Consider the following 27,964-nt stretch of genomic DNA (forward strand, 5'->3'; position numbering starts at 1 on the left):
CGATGTGATAGATCGAGCGAGACACGGCTCGCTCGTACAGCGGGGAGACAACGCTGGATTCGAAGGAGAAGGTAAGGAAACCTCCTCCTGGATCCAGCGACGCTGTCCCGAGTCTGACTCGGGGATACCGCTTTTGGTATAAAAAATCCACCCCGAGTCAGACTCGGGAATACCGTCAGGGGGGTTAATTCTTGCTATAACATTCATGGTTATACCTCACATGTGGGGTGCGAACAACGTTTACATATGAGTGCGTGACCTATGTTTACCTTTGTTCGCAACAAAGGCGCTTGAAATTTTTATTTATGATATAATTTATTTAATTTAATTGTTTTTATTTTTACATTGTCTCTTTACATTTTTTTAGCAACTTTATTGCTATCACAAGGGATGAACAACATCTCTTGTGATAGCATGGGCAGTGACAGGTACTTTTTACTTAGACATCTGGGATCTATTAGACCCCAGATCTCTCCTTTGCCATTAAAAGCATCTGATTAAACTGAGATCGATTTGATCAGATGCTTTCACAGGCCAGTAACGGCTTGTTTACATTCTGGCTCATTCTGACAAAATACTCATCATTTCCAGGTTCTTAAACCGTACAGATGATCAGGGATGTGCCAGTCCTCTGTCAACTCTGTGGTAAGCCAGTGGAGCCATTCCCACAGCATGAAAAAGCAATCCAGTGGGTATTTAGCCACTAGGACTGCTTTATTTAATGTTAAAGAGAAGTTCTGGCAGAAAAAAAAGATACTGGGATGATGCCTGTAGCTGCAGGCTGGTTTCACCACTCAAAATCCAGGACGTCATATGACATCCTACAGGCGGGAAGTGGCTAAATAGCTAAATGAATCTTTGCTTAGCTTAGTAAATAGGGTGAAACTGTGTTCACTTTGATTATCCAATCATGTGTAATCATGTTAAATATATTTTTTTACTTGCACTTGATTTTTTTTTACATTATTACAGTATCACTTTATTCAAAAAGCTAAGAGAACTTTTATTAGCAATCTGCGCACGAAAACATTATACAAATTTAACAAACTTAGCAACACAATATTCATGTTTTTATCATGATGTGCTTATTCAGCAGAGTACAAGGTGCAGCAAGTCAAGGTAGCTGATCACAAGTCACTCTTTGCAGATCTGACTTCATTAATGAGAATTGTAAAACTATGGACTGCTTCACTTTGCACATCGTCTTTGTTTTTTTACAGCTATATTACAGGTTATAAACTTAACACACACATATTAAGTAGTGTTACTGCAAAGGTTCTTTTTTGGTTAGTTTCATTTATCTGTGTATAGTATAGTATAGTAAGTTACTTACCTCTCTAATAAACCATTGACAAAATGCTACTGAGATCCATTCCCGGGCATGTATTCCACAGTCCATCCAAATAATTTTCTTTTTTTTATCAGATGGAAATCCAATCTGCAAATTCATTAAATAAATGTAATCAGTGAACATTCCTATCAGGAGGAATTTTAATTTAGTTAGATTATGAATAATTGAGTAGTGCTCTCACCAGAAGAATTTAGTCTATAGCGAATGTATGTTTTTCATTTTACAGTCAGACTTCTAATTTATTGTAGATGCAATCACTATTTTTATTTAATCCAGTTTTATAAGCTTGAGGAAAGTCTAGAATCAATGATATGACGCTGTTTGTAAAACAATGTTACTTTATCACAGCTTTTTAATGACAGCACCATAATAATATATTAATAACATACTTTGAGAATTTTTATTGATCACTTACTGGCACTGCCTGTATACTTGTAGCATTCCTAAGGGTTATAGTCCCACTGCACTTTAGAAAGTGTTCTAACAGTTTTAAACATGAGTCTACCACCATATATGTTACATAAAAAAAAATCAAATTAGTTAACTTTAAATGTAATTGAAAATCAAATCCACATGCTTTGTTTATTGGAAACCATTGAGCACATAGCATAATTCACGGTTCTACACAATTGCATGCATTCACCGGAAACAAAAACTGATTTAATTTTTCTTAGTCCCCAGAATAATATGTTTTATCCCTTTGGTTACATACATATGCTTAGAGAATCGTTGTGCCAACTGAATGGCTACTCTCTGCCTACAAACCACACCATCTGTGGGCAGCACAGTGGCTAAGTGGTTAGCACTTCACCTAGCAGCACTAGGGTCATCCCAACCACAGCACTACCTGCATGGAGTTTTCATGTTCTCCCTGTGTCTGCATGAGATTCCTCCAGGCACTCCGGTTTCCTCCCACACTCCTAAGACATGCTGGTAGGTTAATTGGTTCCTATCTAAATTGGTCTTAGCATGTGTATGTATGAATGTAAGTTAGGAGCCTTAGATTGTAAGGGCAGGGACTAAATGTATAATATACAGTATATGTAAAGTGCTGTGTAAATGGATGGTGCTATAGAAGTACCTGTAATAAATAAATCTCAACTCTCATTAGCCAGTCTCCCTGACACTCATATTAAACAACATTTCACAAATAGTAGAGGGCTACATGTACATGCAGATTCTTTAACAGGTAAGCAGTGTGAGCTTCCTGACAACCTTACCTGTGCAAACTTCTGAAATCAACCTCTAAGGGTCCCTTCACACCTATTCACTCTAGTGCATTATGTTGAGAGTTATCATGCATTCCTGTAGGCAGCCCATTTATTTGAATTTTATTTTTTATTTTTTTTTGCACCACAACACATTGTAGTGCATTACCATGGGTTGCAGTGCACTGCAACTCAGGTGCATTGTGGAGGTCCAAAAGTGAATAGCACTACGATACACTAGTGTGTATACTGCAACACACTAGTGTGAGGCCAGCTTAAAGGTTAGTTCATACTGAAATTAAAACAAAATATTCCATGCAACTTAACTATCAAGTATGTAGTGTCCTCCTAGATAGATGCTAGAGGGAGTGTACTATTGTTTTTTTTTGTGTTTCTCTGCTTAACAGAGAGACAGTAAGTAAATATATGTACTGTCTACTTAACAGAGGCTGTGACTGTTTAGCAGAGTCTACTCAGTGTGCTCTGGTGCTGCTTATGCTGTCTTGAAGTTTCACACTGCTCTAGCAGCAATGGAATGTGCTGGACAGTGGGATGTAAACCAGCAGATAAGAGGATGAATATCCATACAGCCCTGGCCAATTAGAAGGGGAGGTGCCCTAATGCATGCTGGGAGACTGTACTTATTAGTTTGAGTCTTCCTCTACAGATAGAGGGCCAGGTGGGGAGGGGGCATGCTGTCCCTCCTCAGCCAGGGCTACCATGTGGCCTCAGGTGGAGGACCTGAGGGCCTGAAACATTGAAGCTGGTTACCATAGTTCTCCTGAGAGCTGACTGAGGGAGAATGCTCATGGATGCCAGCTGTTGTTACAAAATCCCCGTCTTGATGCTAGAAGTCAGCATACTGGGTATAAGCTAAAGCGGACACTGACTAGTGTCTTGAAGAAACAAAGTCCACTAAATTCCTTCTGAAACCAAGGAACTTTTGGCATGTCATTTTTTTTGGGGGGGGGACAGATACCCTTTTTTTTAGAGGCATCCAGCTCCCAATTCCTTCCTGGGCTCCGTAGCACCAGAAGGAAGCTCACCTCTCCCTCCTCCCTCTGTGCAATCTTCTGGGACATGCCACATTTCCCAGAAGATTGCCCAACCAATCCAAGCACGCAGCGTGGTGAGTGTCCGATTAGTAAAAGTGAGAAGCTACGTTTTTTGTAAAACTGAAGCTTCCAATCAGTGCTGATGGGCTGCATTATGGTGTCAGGATATTGCAACCCCCAGCGCTGAATAGAGGCCTTGGTTGCAACACGATTCTGCTATCCCCAACAATATTCATGTATAAAACTTACTTTAAAGTAGTAAATAGGCCTAATTTCATAGGTTGATCCCAAATAATGTAATGTAACTAGATGCGGATATTCTTGCTTGATTTGGTCAATCCACCTGTAAATCTGTAAAAGACAAATAAAACTGTATAATTACTTATGTGTCTATGAAGGTTCTCATTTATCCAGGTCATGGTTAAGGATGAGCTGAACACCCCCCCGTTTTGGTTCACACCAGAACATGCGAACAGGCAAAACATTCAGACTAACCTGCGAATACCGTTAAAGTTCATGGGACACAAACATGAAAACATGAAAAAAAGTGCTCATTTTAAAGGCTTATATGCAAGTTATTCTCATAAAAAGTGTTTGGAGACCCGGGTCCTGCCCCAGGGGTCATGTATCAATGCAAAAAAAAGTTTTAAAAATTGATGTTTTTTCGGGAGCAGTGATTTAAATAATGCTTAAAATTAAACAATAAAAATGAAATATTCCTTTAAATATTGTACCTGGGGAGTGTCTATAGTATGCCTGTAAAGTGGCACAGTTTTCCGGTGTTTAGAACAGTACGACAGCAAAATTACATTTCTAAAGGAAAAGAGTCATTTAAAACTGATCGCGGCTGTAATGAATTGTCGGGTCTCGGCAATATGGATAAAACTCATTGAAAAAAAAGGCATGGGTCCCCCCCAGTCCATTACTAGGCCCTTTGGGTCTGGTATGAATATTAAGGGGAATCTCGAACCAAAAATGTAAAAAAAATTGCGTGGGGCCCCCCAAAATCCATACCAGGCCCTTCAGGTCTGGTATGGATTTTAAGGGGAACCCTGTGCCAAAATAAAAAATAAATGGCGTGGGGTCCCCCCAAAATACATACCAGACCTTTATCTGAGCACGCAACCTGGCAGACCTTAGGAAAAGAGGGGGGATGAGAAAGCGCCCCTCCCCTCCTGAACCATACCAGGCCACATGCCCTTAACATGGGAAGGGTGCTTTGGAGTAGCCCCCTGCTCACAGACCCTCACAACCACCGGACAAGAGTTGGGGGGATGAGACCCTTGTCCCCATCAACATGGAGACAAGGTGCTTTGAGGAGCTACTCTAAAGCACCCTCCCCCTGTTGAGGGCATGTGGCCTGGTACAGTTCAGGAGGGGGCACTCTCTCACCCCCCATCTTTTCCTGCGGCCTGCCAGGTTGCATGCTCAGATAAGGGTCTGGTATGGATTTTGAGGGGGACCCCTACGCCATTTTTTTTAAATTTGGGGCAGGGTTCCCCTTAAAATCTATACCAGACCTGGTTCGGGGTTTCCCATAATATTCATACGAGACCCTGAGGGCTTGGTAATGGAATGGGGGAACCCATGCCTATTATTTAATGAGTTTTTTCTATATTGCCGAGACCCGACAATTCATTACAGCCGCGATCAGTTTTAAATTATCTTTTTCCTTTAGAAGTGCATCACTTTACAGGCATTATGTAGACACCCACCAGTCACGATATTTAAAGGAATATTTCATTTTTATTGTTTCATTTTACGCATTATTAAAATCACTGCTCCAGAAAAAACTTCAGTTTTTAAAACATTTTTTTTTAATTGATACATGTCCCCTGGGGCAGGACCCAAGTCACATACAACTAGACTTGTTCTGTAAAATTGAAGAAGTTATGTAGCTTAACCAAACTTTTTTTAAGTTCCTATGTAGATGTGGACTGCACAAGCTATGAAATATCTTTAACATTACAGAACAATTCCAGTTGAAAGTACCTAACTACTACTAATTATACTTACTTATTTATTAATTATGGGTACCACATTTGTAGAGCAAAATTCTATTAGCTCAACTGGATGTTTTTACTATGTACAGGATTACATACTTTAAAGTAGAACTAGAGGCAAAACTTTTTTTTTTTTCGCCATCTGTGTTTCATTGTGGAGATTTTTCTTCACTTCCTGTCCCATAGCCAAAGAGGATGTGAGAGCAAATCCCTGAAAATGAAGGGAAATCCTTGGGGATCCCCATGTCACTGGGATTAGTATCCCCATTGAAAGAGTTACTCTCTATTATGTTTCTGGGGACTACCCAAAATTTGGGGTTTTCTTTTACTTTCACTTTCAAAGATAATGGTAAACAAGACAAATAGAGAGGATGAATCTCCTTAATGGGACACAGACAGCAATAAAAATCCACAAGTGTTCTAATCCCTCTCCACTCTGTTCAAAGCGGAAAAAAAAGTTTTGCCTTTAGTTATAGTTTAACAGGTTCCTGACTGGCTCACACAGATATACTGTGGCAGAATTGCTCTCCTGGGTGAAACGCGGTATGAGTACGTCCTTCCCCTTTTTGGCCACCAGACGACATGCGTGTAAACACACAAATCCCTGTGCTGTCAGAGGAGTGGAGACACAGCGTTTATTCCTAGTAAGTAGGAACAACAATATGTCACCTCTCTTATTTAGTCCTATCCCCATGCAGTTAGAACACACTGAGGGAACACACATTTAACCCCTTGATCGCCCCCTATTGTTAACCCCTTCCCTGCCAGTGACATTTGCACAGTAATCATTTTTGTAGCACGGATCGCTGTATAATTGTCAATGGTTCCAAAAATGTGTCAAAAGTGTCCGATCTGTCCATCGCAATGTCGTAATACAGCTAAAAATCGCAGATCACCGCCATTACTAGTAAAAAAAAAAAAATTCCATAAAAATGCCATAAATCTTTCCCATAGTTTGTAGATGCTGTAACTTTTTCACAAACCAATCAATATATTCTTATTGCGATTTTTTTTACCAAAAATATGTAGAAGAATACATATTGGCCTAAACTGATGAAGAAATTTGTATTTTTAAAAAAATATTAAGATATTTATTATAGCAAAAAGTAAAAAATATAGTTTTTTGTTTTTCAAAATTGTCGCTCTTTTTTTGTTTATAGTGCAAAAAATAGAAAAAAAGGCAGAAATGATCTAATACCACCAAAAGAAAGTTCTATTTGTGGGAAAAAAAGGACGCAAATTTTGTTTGGCTACAGCGTTGCATGACTGCGCAATTGTCAGTTAAAGCAACGCAGTGCCAAATTGTAAAAAGTGCTCTGGTCAGGAAGGGGGTAAAATCTTCCGGGGGCTGAAGTGGGTAAGAAGTAAAAAAGTAAACTGTGTTATGGTGCTGAATATAGGTTTCATGTTGAAAGCAATACATTTGGGTCCCCTGAGCCCAGGCATAGGCCATTTGTACATTAATTCATTAAAGTAAATGTATTGTGTTTTTGTAAGAAGCGCCTTCCTTAATTATATTAAGAATAAAAAAGTAAACATTTCTTCAAATAAACTATCAAACATGTTTTCATTTTTTCAGATAAATATGAAATATTGCATAATTATATTTGATATTTATCTCTGTAGCTATTAGGAATAACTCAAGGTGCTATTAACTGTCAGACACCTGCTTTTTATTCTGTGTCTATGTCTCTGTTGCAGATTTCCCCCCCCACTTCCTGCCTGGGGAAAAAAATTATTCTAAATAACAGTAAAAAGAGGGCGGTTTTAATATTTCTGTATGCCTATCAAAACAAAAATGATATAAGTATATAATTTGTCTTATTTAACTTAATTTATGAAATGACAAGCACTTGACTGGTCAGAAGCACATTCTATTATTGCATACAGAAGTGGTTCAGCTGACTCTTGCATTAAAGTATAATTAAAGGGCAATTTTTTTTTGTTTTGGGCAGAGGGGAGAAGGATAAGTATACCGGTGAGATTTTTATTGCTGCCTGTGCCTGCTTTAGAGAGATTCCCACCTTCTATTCGTACTATTTACCATTATCACTAAGGGCTCCTCCATACGGACATTTCCATGTACGAAGCCCGCTCTGCTCAGCGGGGGATCGATCTGTCGATCCCCGCTGAGCAGGCAGATGACAGGTCTGATGACAAGAAAATCTCACATTTTGGGTTGTCACCAGAAAAGGAATAGAAGAAAAATCTTCCAATGGGGACATTGGTTCCAATGGCTCTAGTGACAACTAGGGATTCCCTCCTTTTGGAGAGATTTTCTCTCACCCCCTGTTTTGTCTATGTAACAGGAAATTAAGGGAAAATTTACAGAATGGGACAAAGATGGCGAATAATTTTTTTTTAATAGGGGTTATAACCCCAAAGTTTTGCCTTTAGTTCTACGTTAAGTTCTCAAATCGGCCATGAAATGGCCATTTATGGTCTTTCAAAGAAGTGATATAACATATGGCTATATAGCATTTTTCTATAAAAATAAGTAAATCATTGGAATGAATGCTTGCTATAAAAATTACTTTATTATGATTACCCTTCAGTACAAATAAAAAATACAGTACAATATTAATGTGTAGTGTAGCATTTGTATATTAGTTTGATTATTTTCCGGCACAGCATCTTCTTGTCTACACTATTTGTCAGTCCCTGACTGCCAGTCTCACTTTTTGCCTGTCCCAGTTGCAGTGTCCTGACCAGCCCATGCTCCTTATTTGCCCTTTCACTCCTGCAAGTCTTGGGTTGTGTATACACAATTGCCATGAGTAAAGGAAGGGCTTACTTAAAAGGGGAACTCTATACTGCTCAACCCAGCAATAATTGTATTCACAAATATGCATATTCTTACCTCTTGCATTGGATGGTACTTTGTGTAATCAAATGAGGACAGCAATGTCTGTGCTCTGTGTTCATTTGTAGTGCTTTTAGCAATGAGTGTTTGTACATCACTGATCATGACTCTATAAAAGAAAAAATGAAAGAAGAAATTAAAATATGAAAAAAAGCTTATTTAAAATAAAACCCTTCAAATAATTTTATTTTAACATTTTGTGAAAATAATAACTGAAAATCATGCATGAGGTATAAATCCATCACAAACTATATCAATTTACCCCTTTGACCAGAGTCAACATTGCTATAATTTAAAATACCTTTTTTTTAGTAAAGACTATGTTGTTAATCTAGAAATTGTCCACAAACAGAATTTTCAAGAGGAATCTTTTCCCTGTCTGTGCTATACAAAGGGGTCACAAAAGAGGTATGGAAGGAAGCAAATGGGAGTTTATTACTCTGTTTGACAAGGTCCATCTTTTAGAGAAGTTGCAGAAAAAATGTCTGCCTCTAAACTCTCCACAATGTTAGCTTATATGTCCATAGGTGTAAAATAATATTCTGGCCAAAGGAATAAATGAACGCTCAAGCACTTGACGTGCCTAAACACGCCCAAATGCATTTGCATCTGTCAGAAACCATGAATCGTACCAAGACAGAAGTACAGTTAAGTACAGTACAGTTAAATCACACTTGTTTAATAAAAAAATATATATAACAAACGTAGTCAAAATATAACCAAAGTTCGGTAAGAGGAATGGATAGTCAGACAAGCCAGAAAGCCAGGAATCACTGTAGTGGAACAGCAAGCAGGATCTGAAGCCAGACAGAATGCCAGCCAAGTAAGTCTTTAACAGGAGCACAGGAGAAAGTTTATGTGCTGTTTACCAAGGTGAAGGCAGAGATCTTCTGGGCTGGATGGCTTGAGTAAGCAGGACTGACGAGCAGAATGTCATCAACGGGTGAGTCACTGTGGAGAGATAAGAGCTGGCAATTAGCCGACAGCTGAGTGGCCAGCTCAGAGAAGGAAAGGGATGAGCCCAGCCCTGACAGTACCCCCTCTTCAATGACCCCTCCCCCTCAGAGGACCACCAGGCTTGAGGGGAAAACATCTATGGAAATCACAGAGGAGGACAGGGGCAAGTACGTCAGAGGATGAAACCCGAGAGCGTTCCTCCGGACTGTACCCTTTCCAATGCGCCAGGTACTGTATGTGCCCACGGAACCTATGGGAGTCAACAATGGACTGTACTTCATACTTCTCATGGTTCTCAACCTGTATGGGGTGAGGACATGGCACAGAGTTGGTAAAGCGGTTGCAGACCAAAGGTTTTAATAAGGAGACATGAAATACATTGGGTATGGGTTGTAGGAGGCCCACTGGAAGGTGATGTCGAGTCTTACTCTGAGCACAAAAGAGTTGATTCTTCCCCAGGTGGCCAGCAGCCTTGGAAAAATGGTAAGTCTGGAGCACGGCAGAATGGAGACTCTCTGAAACAAAGCAGCAGTCACAAGGTTTCTCAGGAGGTGCATAGACCTGAGCAGCAAGAATTTTGTCACCCAAAGGAGAAGTGAGACTGGTGCGAACCGTAGCCAGAATACGATCAGGAGGAATCACAGGAAACTGAACCAACTCCATGTTGGAAGTGGAGGAAAATTGTTGTGACAAAGCTCCAGCCCTTACATTCTTAGTACCGGGTAAGAATTAGACTATGTAATTGAAACTTGACAAGAAAAGAGCCCATTACGCCCTTCTGGGAGAGAGGCATTTAGCCTCAGACAAGAATGTGAGATTCTTATGGTCAGTAAGAATGAGAATCGGCACAGTGATACCTTCGAGGAGGTACCTTCAGGGCTAAAATGATCGCTAAGAGCTCTGTGTCCCCAATCTCGTAATTGCACTCTGCAGGTGATAATTTCTTGGAAAAGTAGCCACAAGAATGCATAGAGTGCTCAGGGGTAAGACGTTGAGACAGAAGGGCCCCAACTCCAGTCTCAGAAGCATCAACCTCAAGGATACAAGGTAAAGTAGGATCAGGATGTGCCAACACAGGCGCAGAAACAAAGGCAGCCTTGAGAAGGGCCTTAACAGACTCTGGAGACCAACTCTGTGGGATACCGTCCTTTCTGGTCATATCAGTCAGGGGCTTGACCAGAGATGAGAAGTTATGAATAAACTTCCGATAATAGTTGGCAAAGCCAAGAAAACACAGCACAGGACGTAAACCAATGGGTTGGGGCCTTTGTAGGACTGCTGAGAGTTTCTCTGGGTCCATTGAAAAACTAGCAGTGTAAATTACATAACCCAGTAATTGAACCTGTTCACAATGGAATTTTCTCTAATTTACAATAGAGATTGTTCTCTCTTAGTTTCTGAAGCACACGGCAGACATCTGTGTGGTGGCTTTCCAGGCACTTGAAAAATATGAGGATTTTATCGAGATAAACCACCACACATAACTGAAACAAATCTCATTAATACATTTCTGGAAAACTGCCGGGGTGATACAAAGGCCAAATTGCATTACGAGGTTCTCATAATGGACAGTTCTGGTATTAACTGCAGTTTTCCACTCGTTGCCAATGAGGCATTGTGGTCCTGTGTTTTGTGTTCCAATTGTTCGAGGCATTTATTTTGGATACCCAATAATTTCCTACAAATAGAGCTTTCTTTTGGTGGTATTTGATCACCTCTGCTTTTTTTATTTTTTGCGCTATAAACAAAAAAAGAGCGACGATTTTGAAAAAAGCAATATTTTTTACTTTTTGCTATAATAAATATCCCCAATAAATATATAAAAAAACTAATTTTTTCCTCAGTTTAGGCCGATATGAATTCTTCTACATATTTTTGGTAAAAAAAAACACAATAAGAGAATATTGATTGGCTTGCCCAAAAGGTATAGCGTGTAAAAAATAGATGATAGATTTATGCCATTTTTATTCTTAATGGCAGACACATCGGACACTTTTGACACTATTTTTGGACCATTGTCATTTATACAGCGATCAGTGCTATAATAATGCACTGATTACTGTGTAAATGACACTGGCAGGGAAGGGGCTAAACACTATGGGGCTATCAAGGGGTTAAGTGTGTCCTATGAAGTGATTCTAACTGTGGGGGGTGGGCTACCTAGCAAATTACAGCGACCCTGGCTCCCGATGACAGGGAACAGTAGATCTCTGTCTTGTCACTAGGCAGAATGGAGAAATGCCTTGTTTACATAGACATCACCCCATTCTGCCGCTCCGTGACATGATTGCAGGAAACCGGCAGACATCAAGTCCTCGGGTCCCACGAGCACGGACAGGGCAAGCGGTGGGCACGTGTACGGCACGCCAGCAGTGAACGCCCACAATGCCACTTCTTAAAGGGGACGTACCTGTACGCCCATTTGCGCAACGGGACCACTGTGCCGACGTATATCGCTGCGGTTAAAGTGGTACTAAAGTCTTGTTTTTTTCTTTAAAAATAACAAAGATGTTATATTTACCTGTCCTGTGTAATGGTTTTTCGCAGAGCAGCCCAGATCCTCCTCTTTTCGGGTCCCTCTTCTGCGCCTTAGCCCAGCCACATTTCTGTGTGTCCTTTCAGACACAGAGCCGTGGTTCGGCCCCGCCCCTCTCTGTCATGATTGGCTAACTGGCTTTGATTGACAGCAAAAGGAGTCAATGGCACCACTGCTGTGTCTCAGCCAATCAGGAGGGAGAGTCCTGGACGGCCAAAGCAGTCATGCACATCGCTGGATAGAGATGTGGCTCAGGTAAGTATTAGGGAGGCTGCTGCACACAGAAGGTTTTTTTATCTTAATGCCTAGAATGCATTAAGATAAAAAAAACTTCTGCCTTTACAACCACTTTAAGGTAAAAAAAATAAAATACTTCTGCCTTTACAATCACTTTAACACCATCTGTGGTAATTAGTCTATAAGTCTGTGTAGCATCCCAATGATCCATTTCCAAAAGCTTGCTGGACCCTGAAAGGCTGGTGGGAACGCAGGGTTATAGGTAAAAGCCATAGGAGGTTTACTCAGAGATTATAAACCCCCAGACTATATGACAGCATCCCAAATCTGTATAATACGGTGAGGGAGAGATACTAAAATGGGAGCACTCAGAATCTGGTGCAACTGTGCATGGTAGCCAATCAGTTTCTAACTTCAGCTTATTCAGTTAAGCTTTGATAATAAAACCCAAAAGCTGATTGGTTTCTATGCAAAGCTGCACCATATTTTGCATGCTTCAGTCTTAGTAAATAACCCCCATTATGTTTTAAGATTGGATTAGGAATTAGGTAAACATTTGAATAAAGCCATGGGGCAGGGGCATACCTAGAGCATTTGGCACCCGGGGTAGATCCATATCATGGCAACTCCCCATCTGGCACCCTGCTTTACTGATCATGCCTGTACGCACTCAGCCCCCCTCACTTGTCTATGCACTCAGCCCATCAGCACACCTCTACGCACTCAGCCCCCAACACAAGTCCAGGCATTCAGTCCCCCTCACACTTCTATGCACTCAGTCCCACTCACACCTCTACACACTCAGTCCCCCTCACACCTCTACGTACTCAGCCCCCCTCACACCTCTACCCATTCAGCCCCCTCACACGTCTACGCACTCAGCACCTCAACACACATCTAAGCACTCAGCCCCCCAACACACCCGTAGACACTCAGCTTCCCCCCCCACACACACACCAGTACACACTCAGCTCCCCCCCCCCCCCCCCACACACACACACACACACACACACACACACCTGTACACACTCAGCTCCCCCCACACACACATACCTGTACACACTCAGCTGACCCCCCCACACACACCTGTACACACTCAGCTGACCCCCCACACACACACCTGTACACACTCAGCTGCCCCCCCCACACACACACGTACACACTCAGCTGCCCCCCACACATATACACACACCTGTACACACTCAGCTGCCCCCGCCCCCCACACCCACATTCGTACACTCAGCTGCCCCCACCATACACACACACACCTGTACACACTCAGCTGCCCCCCCCCCCCCCACACACACACACACGTACACTCAGCTGCCCCCACCACACACACACACCTGTGCACACTCAGCTGCCCACACACATACACACATACATGTACACACTCAGCTTCCCCCACCACACACACACACACACACACAGCTCTGTACACACTCAGCTGCCCACACACATGCACTTGTACACACTCAGCTACACACAAACACACACCTGTATACACTCAGCTACACACACACACACCTGTACACACTCAGATGCCCCCCACACACACCTGTACACACTCAGATGCCCCTCCCCCACACACACACCTGTACACACTCAGATGCCCCCCCACACACACACACCTGTACACACTTAGCTGCGCACACACACACACACACCCACACACACACCTGTGCACACTCAGCTGCCCACACACATACACTCACCTGTACACACTCAGCTGCCCCCTTTACACAAACAGCCTCCTACATTCACTTGTACTCACAGCCCCCACTTGTAAGGTGGTCTTCCTAGTCCCAGGTCCTGATGTCCTAGGTTTCAAAATGAAAAATTTGTAAAGTATCTCCCACATTTGACCCTCTAAAATCATCTGATGATTCAAAGGATATCAAGAGATATATTTAACAATAAAGGGGACAGGGGGAAAGTCTGTCTTGTCTCCTTTTGACATATAAAAGGTTCAGGCAGCATATTTTCAGCATACATTTGGACCATAGGAATATTGTATAGAGTTGAAAGATAATACATATATTTGCATTAAAAACCCATATGGCTATGTACCTGCTTTAGCCATGTCTAAGGCCAACAAAGCCAGGGAAGACAGAAGAGCTCTACAGTCTACAGTCTACAATGCTTTATTACTGTCATTCCTTTGTGAATAATTGATAATTCCCGAACTATCATTTACAAACTCCACTTGTGAAGGTGCAATCTGATTGAGTAACACAATTGCCATGATTTTAGATCCTGATTTAACAAGGGAATGGGCTGGTAGGAGCTAGGTTGGAGTGTGCCCTTCTCTGATTTAAGCAAAAGTCACATGTAGACAGCATTACCAGGATAATGCTGTCCCATTCTCTCCCTCTAAGATGCCGAAAAGCCGGTTCATACTTTTGTCTCCTCCAGACTGGACTACTGTAATGCACTTCTCATTGGGATTCCTAGAAAGAGTCTGCAGAGGCTTCAGTACATCCAAAACTCTGCAGCAAGGATCCTGATCACTCACTCAACTGGTTTCTGTCTCCGCCAGGATTGAGTACAAGGTTTCCCTCCTGACACACCAGTGTATCCATGGACATGACCCTCCCTACCTTAAAGAACTTCTCAAATCACAAAACACAACAACCCATTCGCTCCATTCACTCAAACCTTCTTCTTATACCCAGAACTAGACTCAGGACAATGGGAGACAAGGCCTTTTGTGCAGTTGCCCCGCGCCTGTGGAATGCCCTACCTGACACCTTGAGAGCTCCTCAATCTAGACTTGTCCGGGTGATTTACACTCTTTATGTCCCGGATATACAACCTGGACATTATACTGGTTAGTGTTTCCTTTCTTTTTTCCTTTACGCTTATGGATAATAGCCTATACTGACTGTCATTAGATGACTGATATGTTAACATACTAATTTCAATTTGATTTTGTTTTAATCCCAGATATCCAATTACTGATTACTGTCTCATGTGAATTATATATACCCCGATGAAGAGAATTTATGTAAGATCTCGAAACGCGTTGGTTTTTTCCTATGTCCACTGTAATGTGCTGTAATACAGTGGGGTCTAGGCGAAATACAATAAAACAGCAACAAATATTGTTAACCTTGTTTTTTTTTTTTTTTTTTTTTTTTACATCTTCTGTAAATATATGAAATTTGTATTGTATTGTCCATGTCAATTCTGTATGTGCTGTTATCATTTTAAGCATCATATGTAAAAATGATATGTTTTATTATATTTGATATACTTCTTTGGCCCCCCAGTCCATTTAAAAGTCATTTTCCTAGAGGAAACAATCTGGTTTTCAAATCATTATTGGGGGGTAGGGCTTATATTGCAGCCATCACCGACAATCACGCTAGGTTTTATTTTGGGGATATATATAATTGGAGAGCAAAGGGTATTCAAATTGGTTCTGATGGGAAGCAAACAGTGGCTAGCAGACAGATAAATAGGTAATTTCCCCCTTTCATAAGTGCAGAGAAAGACTCAGGGGCACCCCATGTCTGCCCCATGTAGTCCGATGAAAGCTTGAGAGGAGTTAACCAGATAGGAACCATTGTAAACTGATATTAAACCCAGATTCAAAAATGTAAAATATTGTAGTAGCTTACCAAATTTTAGATGCAGTGGTTACATTAGTTTCCTTTTAGTTTCCTTTTTAGGCTTTTTTTTCCCTTTTATTTTAAACTCTTGATCTGGCCAGTACATGTGGGTTTTTCTACATCCTTTAACCACTTGGTGACAAGCTCACGCAGATATACTGTGGCAGGCCAGCTCTTCTTTGCGAACCGACGTACCTGTACATCAGTCCGTGCAAGGAGGATAGTGGGCGCGCATCTTCTGTGCGCCACAGGAGCATGCCCACAGGTCTCGCGAACTCCATATCCGCTGGTGACCTGCGATCGTAGTGAGGAGAGGAAGAACGGGAACTGCCTATGTAAACAGGGCGATTCCACATTCTGCCTAGTGACATGACAGAGATCTGCTGTTCCCAGTGATCGGGAACAGTGTCATGTCCCTGGCAGCCCATCCCCCCTACAGTTATAACACACTTAACCCCTTGATCGCCCCCTAGTTTTAATCCCTTCTCTACCAGTGTCATTTTTACAGTGATAATTTTTATAGGACTGATCCAAATAATAATGTCACTGGTCCCCAAATGACAGATTTGTCTGCTGCAATGTCGCAGTCCCTCAAAAAATCGCAGATCACCGCCATTACCAATAAAAACAATAAAAAAAAGTTCCTGAATCTATCCCATAGTTTGTAGACACGATAACTTTTGCGCAAACCAATTTTTTTTTTAACAAAAATTTGTAGAATATAGGTTAGCCTAAACTGATGAATAAATTAGTTTTTTTAATCATTTTTTTTTTAAACCCTCTTCATAAGGTTTACGAAGGGCAGTTGATAGATCATCTACTGTATATCACTGCAGCTCTACCCAATGAGGATATCCTAAATTTGTCTAAGGTGTTAAGATGGGATTTGAGTTAACACAGAAGGGGATGAACAAGATAAGATCTTGCTCCAACTTTGATATAGTACAACTTGTCCTTTGCCCAATCAAAATAATCACAGAGTGACATAAATTCCTTTTACTGCTGCTGTAATCACCATGTCTGATGTCACAAGTCAGATGGTTAGGACAAGGATCCTACTTTGATCCGACTTCATTGATATTCAATAGGCTGAAGCAGCATCAAAGCCGGACCAAAGAAGTGCAGGGAGAATTTTCAAAGCCGGACTGACTTGTGTCAGACCAGTTACGACGGCTCTTACAGGGAAACATTGATTTTCACACGTCATGCGACATGAGCTCCCATTGTCAGAGAGTTTGTCGTACAAGTGTGAATCCAGGCTCAATTATGGTTAATTTCATATATCCTTTTTTATTGCACTATATTATCATCATTGTTTGTTATTTGCACTAGTTTCAGTTAAGAGTGTCTATACAGGGTACATTGCGTTACATACCCTTTCCCCTTTTTTACCCTACTCTCTTCTGCAATCTTTCATAGCTCCTCTCCAGCCAAGTTTCTCATGTTATGGGCAAAAAAATTTTTTTTTATTTTTCTGATAGATAGGTTTCTGCTTTTCAAGAACCTGCACCAGAGTTTAAAATATATGACCTTTTTTTTAGCTCAATATACTAAAGGCAAATAGGCTGTTTATCCCAGAACATGATTGTAAAGGCAATTGGCTTATGTCTAAAATGTCCTTAATAAGTGTTTTTCTGCTCTATCTCTAAAATATATGCTCTTTTGAAGGAAGACTGCAAGGAATGGATCTATGCTCTCTGAAAAGTGAAGTGTAATATGTTGGTGTTATATATAGCTTGAAAATACAAAACTCAAATACATACGTAAAGGCAATATCTCTTTGAAGCAGACTTCCTTTTATTTGGTCCAGAAGGGAAGGGGGCACATGAACATGTACTTCCCTTCCAGGAGAGATTTCTTCCAATATACTTGGTTTCCAAAGGTCCAGCTAAAATAAAGAATGGCAGTTAATTAACACTATCAATATAATATCATGTTTTTATTTAAAAAAAAAAAACATTTTTTTCTCAATAAATGTTTATTAAAGTTTAGAATGAAAACATACAAGGTATAGTATGGAATAAATCAACAAAAAAGGAGAAATAAAATAATATGGTTGTAGAATAAACTTCTTCCCAGTACAAGTTCACAGATTCAACTATTTATTTTTAGTACGATTTCATGAAGCATGAAACATTAATTTGTAGGGATAGTCACAGGCAGGAAGATGTGTACTCCAGTACTGTTGATAGGTAGATATCTGCCTGCCTTTGAGCACACCAGTAAATTCAGATATGTGTCTTGTGAATTAGCATGAACCAAAGTGGCACATGGCCAACTAATAATAATAAATGGAATGGTCAGCCCCATTGTCCAATACAGAGTTAGGACTGCAGATAATAATGGGGTGCCATGGAAAGGCTCTGCAGCTTATACATGTATTTGCAGATGTGTGCTAACTAAACCCCTGTTTTTAACACAAATTGTTAGACAGGAGAATTTGGTTGGTTGCAGGCTGGCTGGTGAGTTAAGCTGGGAATTTTCTTTGGTTTTGTTTGACATGCATTGCCCTTCCATGTGCTCCTTGCTACAAAGGCCAGTTAAAGATGTTGGACAATATCTGCATGAGTCAGATGACCCTCTTATACAGTTGGTGTCTCGCTCCAATCCCATATTAACAGCTGGCTCTCATTTGGAGATGTGTCTGCTGGGTATCCCTTTGTCCTCCCCAATTTCAATACTACTCCAGAAGGTTTGGAAGGCAGTTAAAGGAGCATTAAGAGCACTACCCCCATTTGGAACAAACCCCAACTACCCCGAGCTATCCAAACTACAGGGATTTGTCTCTTGGTCAAGAATAGGGATATGGTTCTTTACACAATTATACAATTATATAATGGCAATGTTCTCAAATAATTTAAGAATTTATGCAGGGAATTCTCTCTAACACAGAATCAATTCTACCAATACCTCCAAATCAGGCGTGTACAAACCCAGACGGTCAGTGTAAACATCACAAAATCTTCCCTGATACAGGAGATCCTCCTGCAAGCCAACAACCGCAAAGGAATAATATCACAAGCTTATTCTACTTTAGTAGCCACAATCCAAAATCCAGCCCTACTTAAATGTAGAGCACACTGGTCCACGGATGTGGGTGACATAGAAGGTGACCAGTGGGACATGGCCCTGGAATCAATTCCGGTGTCAATTACGACGTCTTATAAACTCTCACAATTTTATACTTCATAGGTTATATCGTACACCCATACAACTATATGAATGGGGCAGAAGAAATTCCCCCTTATGCCCTAAATGTACCACTCACAGGGGAGATTTTATACACATGATATGGCGCTGCCCAAAGCTTGCTAAATATTGGACAGAGGTCACACAGACTGTATCCGCTGTAGCACAGACACCCATACCATGCACACCTCTGGTGTGTCTCCTGGGTTCAGTTAATGCTGAAAGGTGTCTATATAATGGTAACTACACTACTATACCTGGCCAGGAAACTCATAGCACATTTTTGACTTGTGACTAATGTGCCTACAAAGGCCCAGTGGATCGAGTATGTTAATTCCCTCCTTCTTAGGAACAGTTGGCATATCGACACCGAAAGGCTCCAAAAATATTGACCTTAAAAGTGGTTGGATAACACCAACCTTGCTCCCCCCAGTTAATACAGGATTGGCTGCTCCAACCTCGTGGAAAATTCTCCATTTGATATTGAATCCTTTTAACATGTTCTCATCAATTGGGAACTTTGCTATTAAACCATTGTGTTCCCAAGCTGGGATTGGTTAATTAATACAGCAAGGCCTAGTTATTCAATACGTTAACCATAATTTATGTTGATAATTATCTTTATAACCAAGCCCTAGGGAAGAACCTGATGTTTGAGTTTAACATAAGTTCAACTCGAACATCGGGTTTTCGTTTGCTCGCAAACGAACCAAACGTATGGGGCATTCGCGGCAAATTCGAGCAGTGTATTGATGTCTGATGATTGGCCAAAGCATGCACCTGACCTTCATGATTTGGTTAATCACAGCAAGCTCTGCTGCGAGAGCCATAATTGGCCAAAGACAGGGTGCATAGTGTGTGGTCGGAGATATATTGAGCTAGATTAGGCAGGCAGGTTAGTTAATGGCGTGCAGGCAGTGTATTGTGTATATATACTCTGCATTTAGTGTAGACTAGATATTCAGTGTAGACCCTATATTCAGTCAGTGCAGGCAGTGTAGTGTAACGAACACAGTGTATTGAATTGGTTAAGGTGAACCCCACACCAAAAATTTTTAAAAATGGAGTGGGGGTCCCCCCCAAAATTCATACCAGGCTCTTCAGGTCTGGAATGGATTTTAAGGTGAAACCAAAATAAAAAACATTGCCTGGGGCCCCCCAAAATCCATACCAGACCCTTATCCAAGCATGCAACCTGGCAGGTCATGATAGGGGGAGGGACGAGCCAGTGCCCCCCCCTGAACCATACCAGACCACATGTCTTCAACATGGGAAAGGTGCTTTGGGGTTGCCCGGTGGTTATGGGAGTCCGTGGGCAGGGGGCTTTTCTGGAATCTGGAAGCCCCCTTTAACAAGGTGGCCACCTTAAAATCCACACCAGATCCGTAGGGCCTGGTATGGATTTTGGGGGGGACCCCATGCTGTTTTTTTTACATTTTGGGGCAGAGTTTCCCTTAATATCCATACCAGACCCACGGTTACCGGCGCCAGGCGGGCTATTTAAACCCAGTTCTCCCTTCTGATCTTGCTGCTTGATCTACAGCGTTCCTGAGACTATTACCTGAATCTGATCTGTTTGTGTATTGACCCGGCCTGACCTGCAACCTTCCCTGCCTTCTGCCTGCCTCTGACCTCCGGCTTGTCTACGACTCTGCACCTGTCTCATCCTCTGGTCCATCTGTGCTCATCCATTACCGACCCGGCTTGTTCCACGTTCCTGCCTCTGCCTGCTGCATCTGTTCCTGTACTGACTGTCTGGTTTAACCCCGGCTTGCCTGACTCTTCTGTGTGCCTGCCCCTGAGTGATCCACCTGTTCCTGTTGGTCTCCTGCTGTCTACTGGTTCCTGTCTGCTGTCACTGGGGCCTGCTTTTCCAGCTACAGTTCCTGAAGTCATCCTGATCCATCCACCGGCTGTTGATCCTGCCAGGCACTCGTGCTACCTCTGACTCCCGTGCCTCCTGTCACCATCATCAGGGGCCATGAGTCGGGGACGCAAGAGAGGTCTCCTTCTGCATTCCGGGCTCACCACTAGGTATGTGACAGTATCAAGCAGCCATGACCGAGCCCGTGCAGGGAGCCTCTCCTTTGGATGAACTGTGTTTGCATCTGGCGGGTTTGACCCAGGCAGTTAAAGGCCTTCAAGAAAGCTATTCCCGTTTGGAGGAACGTGTTCAAGCCCTCTCCCCGCCAGCTTCTACCCAGGAGTCACCATCCGCCAATGCCAGCATGCCTGCTCCACCAGCATTGGTGATGTTACCCCCTGAACCTCGAGTGCCCACGCCTGAAAGATTTTCTGGTGAACGCAGCAAATTCAGGGCCTTTCCTGCGAATTATACTTTGCTCTTCAGCCACTGACTTTTTCTTTGGAAGCCACCAAAGTGGGCTTTGTGATCTCCTTGCCCCAGAACGAACCCCAGACATGGGCACATCGCCTTCTTGAACAAAAGGCTGACGAACTTTCCAACCTGACCACCTTTTTTGACGCGATGGCCCGAATCTATGAGGACCCTCAGCTCTCAGCAACAGCCGAAGCCGCTCTCCATGCATTACAGCAGGGTCGCAGGGCCGCAGAGGACTACGTTGCAGAATTCAGGCGTTGGAGTGCAGACACCAATTGGAACGATGCTGCTCTCCGCTACCAGTTCCGGTTGGGTCTGTCTGATCCCCTGAAAGATGAACTCGCCCGTGTAGGGGTTCCTCAGACTCTAGATGAATTAATCAATCTATCCATACAGATTGACAGGCGCCTACGTGAACGCAGGTCAGATTGAGCCGCAGGTCTGTCACGCCCCACCTGGATGTTGCCAAGAGTGCCCAGTTACTCAAGTACTATGCCACCAGCTCAGTCTACTCCTACTACTGATGTGCCGGAGCCTATGCAGCTGGGTTTGCTACGACCAACGCTTACACCTGAAGAACGTCAGCGTCGCCGCATGAATGATCTGTGCATGTATTGTGGGGAGCCTGGGCACTACGTGAGGTCCTGCCCAACCAAGATCCGTAAGTGGCTTCCTCCTTCTGCTGATCAAGTCCTTGCAATCACCAATGCTTCCCCTCATCTTGCTCTTTCCGTTTTGTTGCAGCTCCCCGGAAAGAACATCCAGGTTCCCGCTATCGTTGACTCGGGAGCATGCAGCTGCTTTATGGACTCTGTTTTTGCAGTAAAACACCACATACCACTACGCCCCAAGACCCAAGGACTACTGATACATCTTGCCGATGAATCCGCCATCCGGTCTGGTCCTGTCACCCAGGAAACCATCCCCATCTCTGCCAGCATATCCAATCTTCACCATGAACTTTTATGTCTTGACATCATCACTTCACCCTTGTTTCCTGTTATCCTGGGAATGCCCTGGCTCCAGGCCCACAACCCTTGCATTGACTGGACTACCAGAGATGTTACCTTTCCTTCACCCTATTGCTTCCAACACTGTCTACCAAGGACTTCCAACCAGCCCACAGCTCTGATGTGCCTGGATATGGAAGCTCGCCAATTAGTTCCAGAGGCATACCACGACTTCATGGATGTCTTCAGCAAGAAAGGTGCAGAGACTCTTCCCCCTCACCGGGTCTATGACTGTCCTATCGAGCTCCTCCCTGGGGCCGAAGTACCATTTGGAAGAATTTTTTTTTTAACTGAACTGGAACTGGCAGCACTCAAGGACTATATTGACGAAAATCTTAAGAAAGGATTCATCCGCTCTTCCACATCCCCTGCAGGAGCTGGCATTTTCTTTGTGGAAAAAAAGGACCATACCCTTCGGCCATGTGTCGATTACCGGGAACTAAACAAGGTGACCATTAAAAACCGATACCCTCTTCCTTTGTTGCCAGAACTCTTCCAGAGACTGGGGGCAGCAGTCATTTTTACTAAATTAGACCTACGGGGGGCCTATAATCTGGTCCGCATAAGAGAGGGTGACGAATAGAAGACAGCTTTTCGCACCCGATTCGGACATTTTGAATATCTAGTTATGCCGTTTGGGCTCTGCAACGCCCCCGCCACATTCCAGCATTTTATAAATGACATCTTCAGAGACTTCCTGGACCTATTCGTCATCATCTACCTGGATGATGACATTTTGATCTTTTCTGCCTCCATCAGTAGCCATCGTCAACATGTCAGGTGTGTGTTAGAGCGACTCCGTCAGCATGGCCTTTATGCAAAACCTGAGAAGTGTGAATTTGAACAACAGAGTATATAGTTTCTGGGACTAATCATTTCTGTTGAGGGCATTAAAATGGACCCTCAAAAAATTTCCGCTATCCTTGAGTGGCTTGCTCCTGTGGATAAAAAGGGTGTTCAGCGGTTTGTGGGCTTTTCGAACTTTTATCGGAAATTTATTAAAGGATTCTCAGCCATCATCTCACCTATTACCCAGCTGACCAAGCAGGGAGTTCGATTTCATTGGACTCCCAAAGCTCAAACTGCTTTTGACACCCTTAAGAGACTTTTTACCTCCGCTTCTGTACTGAAACACCCTGACCCGGCTCTCCATTTGTTCTGGAGGTTGATGCATCCGAAGTCGCCGTTGGGGCAGTACTCTCACCACAACGACAAGGCCCCAAGTCTCTTCTGTTCCCTGTTGGCTTCTTTTCACGCAAGCTTTCTGCTCCTGAAAGAAATTATGATGTGGGAGACAGGGAACTATTAGCGGCTTTGACAGGGAAAAGGGGAATTGAGGGGAAAAAAATAAAAAAGAAATGAAAGAACCTTCACACAAAAAGACCTCAAAAAAATGTGGGTTCAGTTGGACTTTTTAGGCATAAAGAAAGTTGTAAACACAACCAGTATGAAAAATAATTATTTCTATTTATTTAAAATAAAAAAGACAATTTAAAAAGAACAGGAAAAAGTTCAGTTTCCCTTTTATACAAAAAAAGGGAAAAAGTTTCCTCCTTAAAATTGCACAATTAAGACCTAATTGACATCCTATCAAACATAATAACAACCTTTTCAAATTTCCAAAAAGGAAAAGAAAAAAACAAAGTATATATCTATACAAATGAGGGATCAAGGATATCAATCATACAGTCAACGGTTACATATATTTTTGGTGCTCTACATGTTTCGTGTCTACAATGACACTTCTTCAGGAGCTGATAATAATGTTCTGAATTATTCCTTCGTAAAAGGGTGTCCTAAATAGGGAGATCACCGTTTCCAAAGGAGGAAATTGGTACGATTGATTACACAAAATGATTGATTTATGAATGGCGGCCATCTTCTACACACAAAAAACAATATGAGAGGGGTGAATGGGCCGATTAGTCTGCCTCTTTGATTCCCCCTTTACTTTCCTCCTTTACCCAGTGGGAATTTGATCAGTTTTTTGCAACTTGAGCTCAGGAGATACCAAAGAGTATCCATCACGGATTTATCTGTGTTCACTTACGCCTCAAGAATTTTTACTAAACACACTGAAGATCTAATCTTTATGAGTTTTGTGTAATCAATCGTACCAATTTCCTCCTTTGGAAACGGTGATCTCCCTATTTAGGACACCCTTTTACGAAGGAATAATTCAGAACATTATTATCAGCTCCTGAAGAAGTGTCATTGTAGACACGAAACATGTAGAGCACCAAAAATATATGTAACCGTTGACTGTATGATTGATATCCTTGATCCCTCATTTGTATAGATATATACTTTGTTTTTTTCTTTTCCTTTTTGGAAATTTGAAAAGGTTGTTATTATGTTTGATAGGATGTCAATTAGGTCTTAATTGTGCAATTTTAAGGAGGAAACTTTTTCCCTTTTTTTGTATAAAAGGGAAACTGAACTTTTTCCTGTTCTTTTTAAATTGTCTTTTTTATTTTAAATAAATAGAAATAATTATTTTTCATACTGGTTGTGTTTACAACTTTCTTTATGCCTAAAAAGTCCAACTGAACCCACATTTTTTTGAGGTCTTTTTGTGTGAAGGTTCTTTCATTTCTTTTTTATTTTTTTCCCCTCAATTCCCCTTTTCCCTGTCAATATTTATATTCACCAAGTGATAATTAGGACGCGGCATTTTTTCTATCAGTGTATCCACAGACACCACCCTGTGATAGATACACAATTGTTCATTTTTCCAAAATCTATTAGCGGCTTTGGAGGAGTGGCGGTACCTTCTGGAAGGAGCAGCTCACCCGATCCTGATCTATACGGATCACAAAAACCTGGAGTACCTGAAATCTGCTAGAAGGTTGAAGCCGCGTCAAGCCAGGTGGGCGCTGTTCTTTTCCAGGTTTGCCTTCCATGTCACCTACAGACCGGGTTCAAAAAATACCAAACCGGACGCATTGTCCCGCATGTTCAATGATCCCAAAGTACCTACCTCTCCGGATACAATTCTGTCGGCGGAAAACTTTCTCCTTCTTCAGGAAGATCTGTTAAGCCGGATTAAGCAAGCTTCCAGTGAAAACCCCCCTCCTGCAGGAGCAAGGCTGCTTGCGAAAGACGGTCTGTTCTGGCTTGAGGACAAAATCTTCATTCCAGAAAATCTTCGGGCCACCATACTCGGGCTCTTCCACGACCATGTACTAGCCAGCCACTTCGGTGTCTCCAAGACGTCTGACCTCGTGCAACGCACGTTCTGGTGGCCGCAAGTTGCAAAGGACTGCAAAAGATATGTGGAGTCTTGTACCATCTGTAATCGCAACAAGGGTAATAAGGCCAGGGCTTGGGGCCTGCTCAAACCTCTACCTGCTCCAGAGAGACCCTGGAAGTTAATCTCCATGGACTTTATTGTTGATCTTCCCCCTTCAGAAGGCCATACGGCCATCTTTGTGGTAGTGGATCGGCTGTCCAAGGTGGCACACTTCATCCCCTTGAAAGGAACACCATCAGCCCCGGAAACTGCACAAGTTTTTATCAGGGAAGTCATCAGACTTCATGGAGTTCCAGCCAACATCATATCAGATAGGGGGGTGCAGTTTACCTCTCGTTTCTGGAGAGCACTATGCAGTTCCCTTGGCATTGAGCTATCTTTTTCTTCTGCATACCACCCTCAGACAAATGGGCAGACAGAGAGAACTAACCAGACTCTTGAGCAGTATCTTCGCTGCTTTTCCTCCTTTTCTCAGGACGACTGGTTCTCTCTGTTGCCACTGGCCGAGTTCGCTTATAATAATTCCATCCATTCTACCATCAAGCAGACCCCGTTTTTTGCCATATATGGTTTCCACCCATCATTTCTACCTAACTCTGTTCCTGAATGTTCTGTGCCAGCCGTTCTCAAGACTGTGGATTTTTTCAGTATCAACAATAAACTGTTGCAGGAAACCATGACCAGAGCACAAGCGCTAAACAAAGTGACTTTTGACAAAAACAGACGGGGGGAACTGATTCTGAAACCTGGAGACCAGGTTTGGCTGTCTACAGTTAATCTCTGACTCGCTTCCCCCTCAAAGAAATTGGGCCCTAAGTTTCTGGGTCCCTTCACAGTCAAGAGGAGAATCAATGAGGTAGCCTACGAACTGGAACTGCCAGAAACACTTTGGGTACACCCCGTTTTTCATGTTTCTCTCCTGAAACCCGCCATCTCCAACCCTTTCCCAGGACGAGCCACAGATCCCCCTGCTCCTATTATGGTCAATGGTGAAGAGGAGTTCGAAGTGGAGGCAATAATGGATTGCAGGAAGAGAAATAACTGTGTCCAATTTCTCATCAAATGGAAGGGGTACGGTTCCGAGGAAAACTCATGGGAGCCTGAAAGCAACGTACATGCCAAGCATCTGATACAAGCCTTCAAGAGATCCCATCCTGAGAAAATGGCCCGGTTGGGCATCTGGAGGCTGCCCCTTGGGAGGGGGCAATGTCAGGAAAGGCTGGCTGGGGACAGTGGTCCGTCATCTGTCTGTGCGCGCCTGCGGGTGACTGGTGCGCGTGTTCGCGGTCGCCCGGATGCGCGCAGCCGCGGTTGCGTGGTTGCGCGCGTTCGGGGCCGCGCGGAATGCGCGCGTTCGGGGGCTGCGCGGAATGCGCGCGTTCGCGGCCGCTTGGGTGCGCGCGTTCGAGTGCGCGCGCGCGGTTACCGGCTCCAGGCGGGCTATTTAAACCCAGTTCTCCCTTCTGATCTTGCTGCTTGATATACAGTGTTCCTGAGACTATTACCTGAATCTGATCTGTTTGTGTATTGACCCGGCCTGACCTGCGACCTTCCCTGCCTTCTGCCTGCCTCTGACCTCCGGCTTGTCTACGACTCTGCACCTGTCTCATCCTCTGGTCCATCCGGGCTCATCCGTTACCGACCCGGCTTGTTCCACGTTCCTGCCTCTGCCTGCTGCATCTGTTCCTGTACTGACTGTCTGGTTTGACCCGGCTTGCCTGACTCTTCTGTGTGCCTGCCCCTGAGTGATCCACCTGTTCCTGTTGGTCTCCTGCTGTCTACTGGTTCCTGTCTGCTGTCACTGGGGCCTGCTTGTCATGCTACAGTTCCTGAAGTCAGCCTGATCCATCCACCAGCTGTTGATCCTGCCAGGCACTCGTGCTACCTCTGACTCCCGTGCCTCCTGTCACCATCATCAGGGGCCGTGAGTCGGGGACGCAAGAGAGGTCTCCTTCTGCATTCCGGGCTCACCACTAGGTACGTGACACTAAGGGGACCCCCCGACACGATATTTAACCTCCCTGGGGGTAATCCCGAGTCTGGCTCGGGCTGGGATTTAATCGCATCGCTGGATACAGGGAGAGTTACTTACCTTGTCCCCTGGATCCAGCGATGTTCCCCCGCTGTGTGTGCGAGCCGTCCTCCGCTCGATTCACACAGTGCCTGAGTGCTGCCGAGCTCCGTTCCCTGCGACATTACGATGCACGGGAGTGGAGATTGGCGCCAAATTCAAAAAAGTTAAAATACACAATACACTTACAGTACTGTAATCTTACAGATTACAGTACTTTATAAAAAAATTACACACCCTCTTTGTCCCTAGTGGCCTGTCCTGTGCACTGCATGC

The 27,964-nt window shown here is 43.1% G+C and overlaps 1 protein-coding gene across 1 annotated transcript in view; it reads right to left on the reverse strand.

The window, feature by feature from the left end:
* LOC143924263 (carboxypeptidase O-like) overlaps positions 1-27,964 on the reverse strand; it is a 102,203-nt gene that overhangs the window by 49,073 nt on the left and 25,166 nt on the right. Inside the window, exons 3-6 of the mRNA XM_077448470.1 lie at positions 17,588-17,712; positions 8,478-8,589; positions 3,864-3,965; positions 1,334-1,438 (exon numbers count right to left, since the gene is read on the reverse strand). Of these exons, the coding sequence (XP_077304596.1) occupies positions 1,334-1,438; positions 3,864-3,965; positions 8,478-8,589; positions 17,588-17,712 (444 nt within the window). The remainder of the gene's footprint in view (positions 1-1,333; positions 1,439-3,863; positions 3,966-8,477; positions 8,590-17,587; positions 17,713-27,964) is intronic.

This window comes from Lithobates pipiens, unplaced genomic scaffold (genome assembly GCF_037356315.1).
Source record: "Lithobates pipiens isolate NorthernLeopardFrog02 unplaced genomic scaffold, aLitPip1_a1.2 Scaffold_22, whole genome shotgun sequence".
Classification (NCBI taxonomy): domain Eukaryota; kingdom Metazoa; phylum Chordata; class Amphibia; order Anura; family Ranidae; genus Lithobates; species Lithobates pipiens.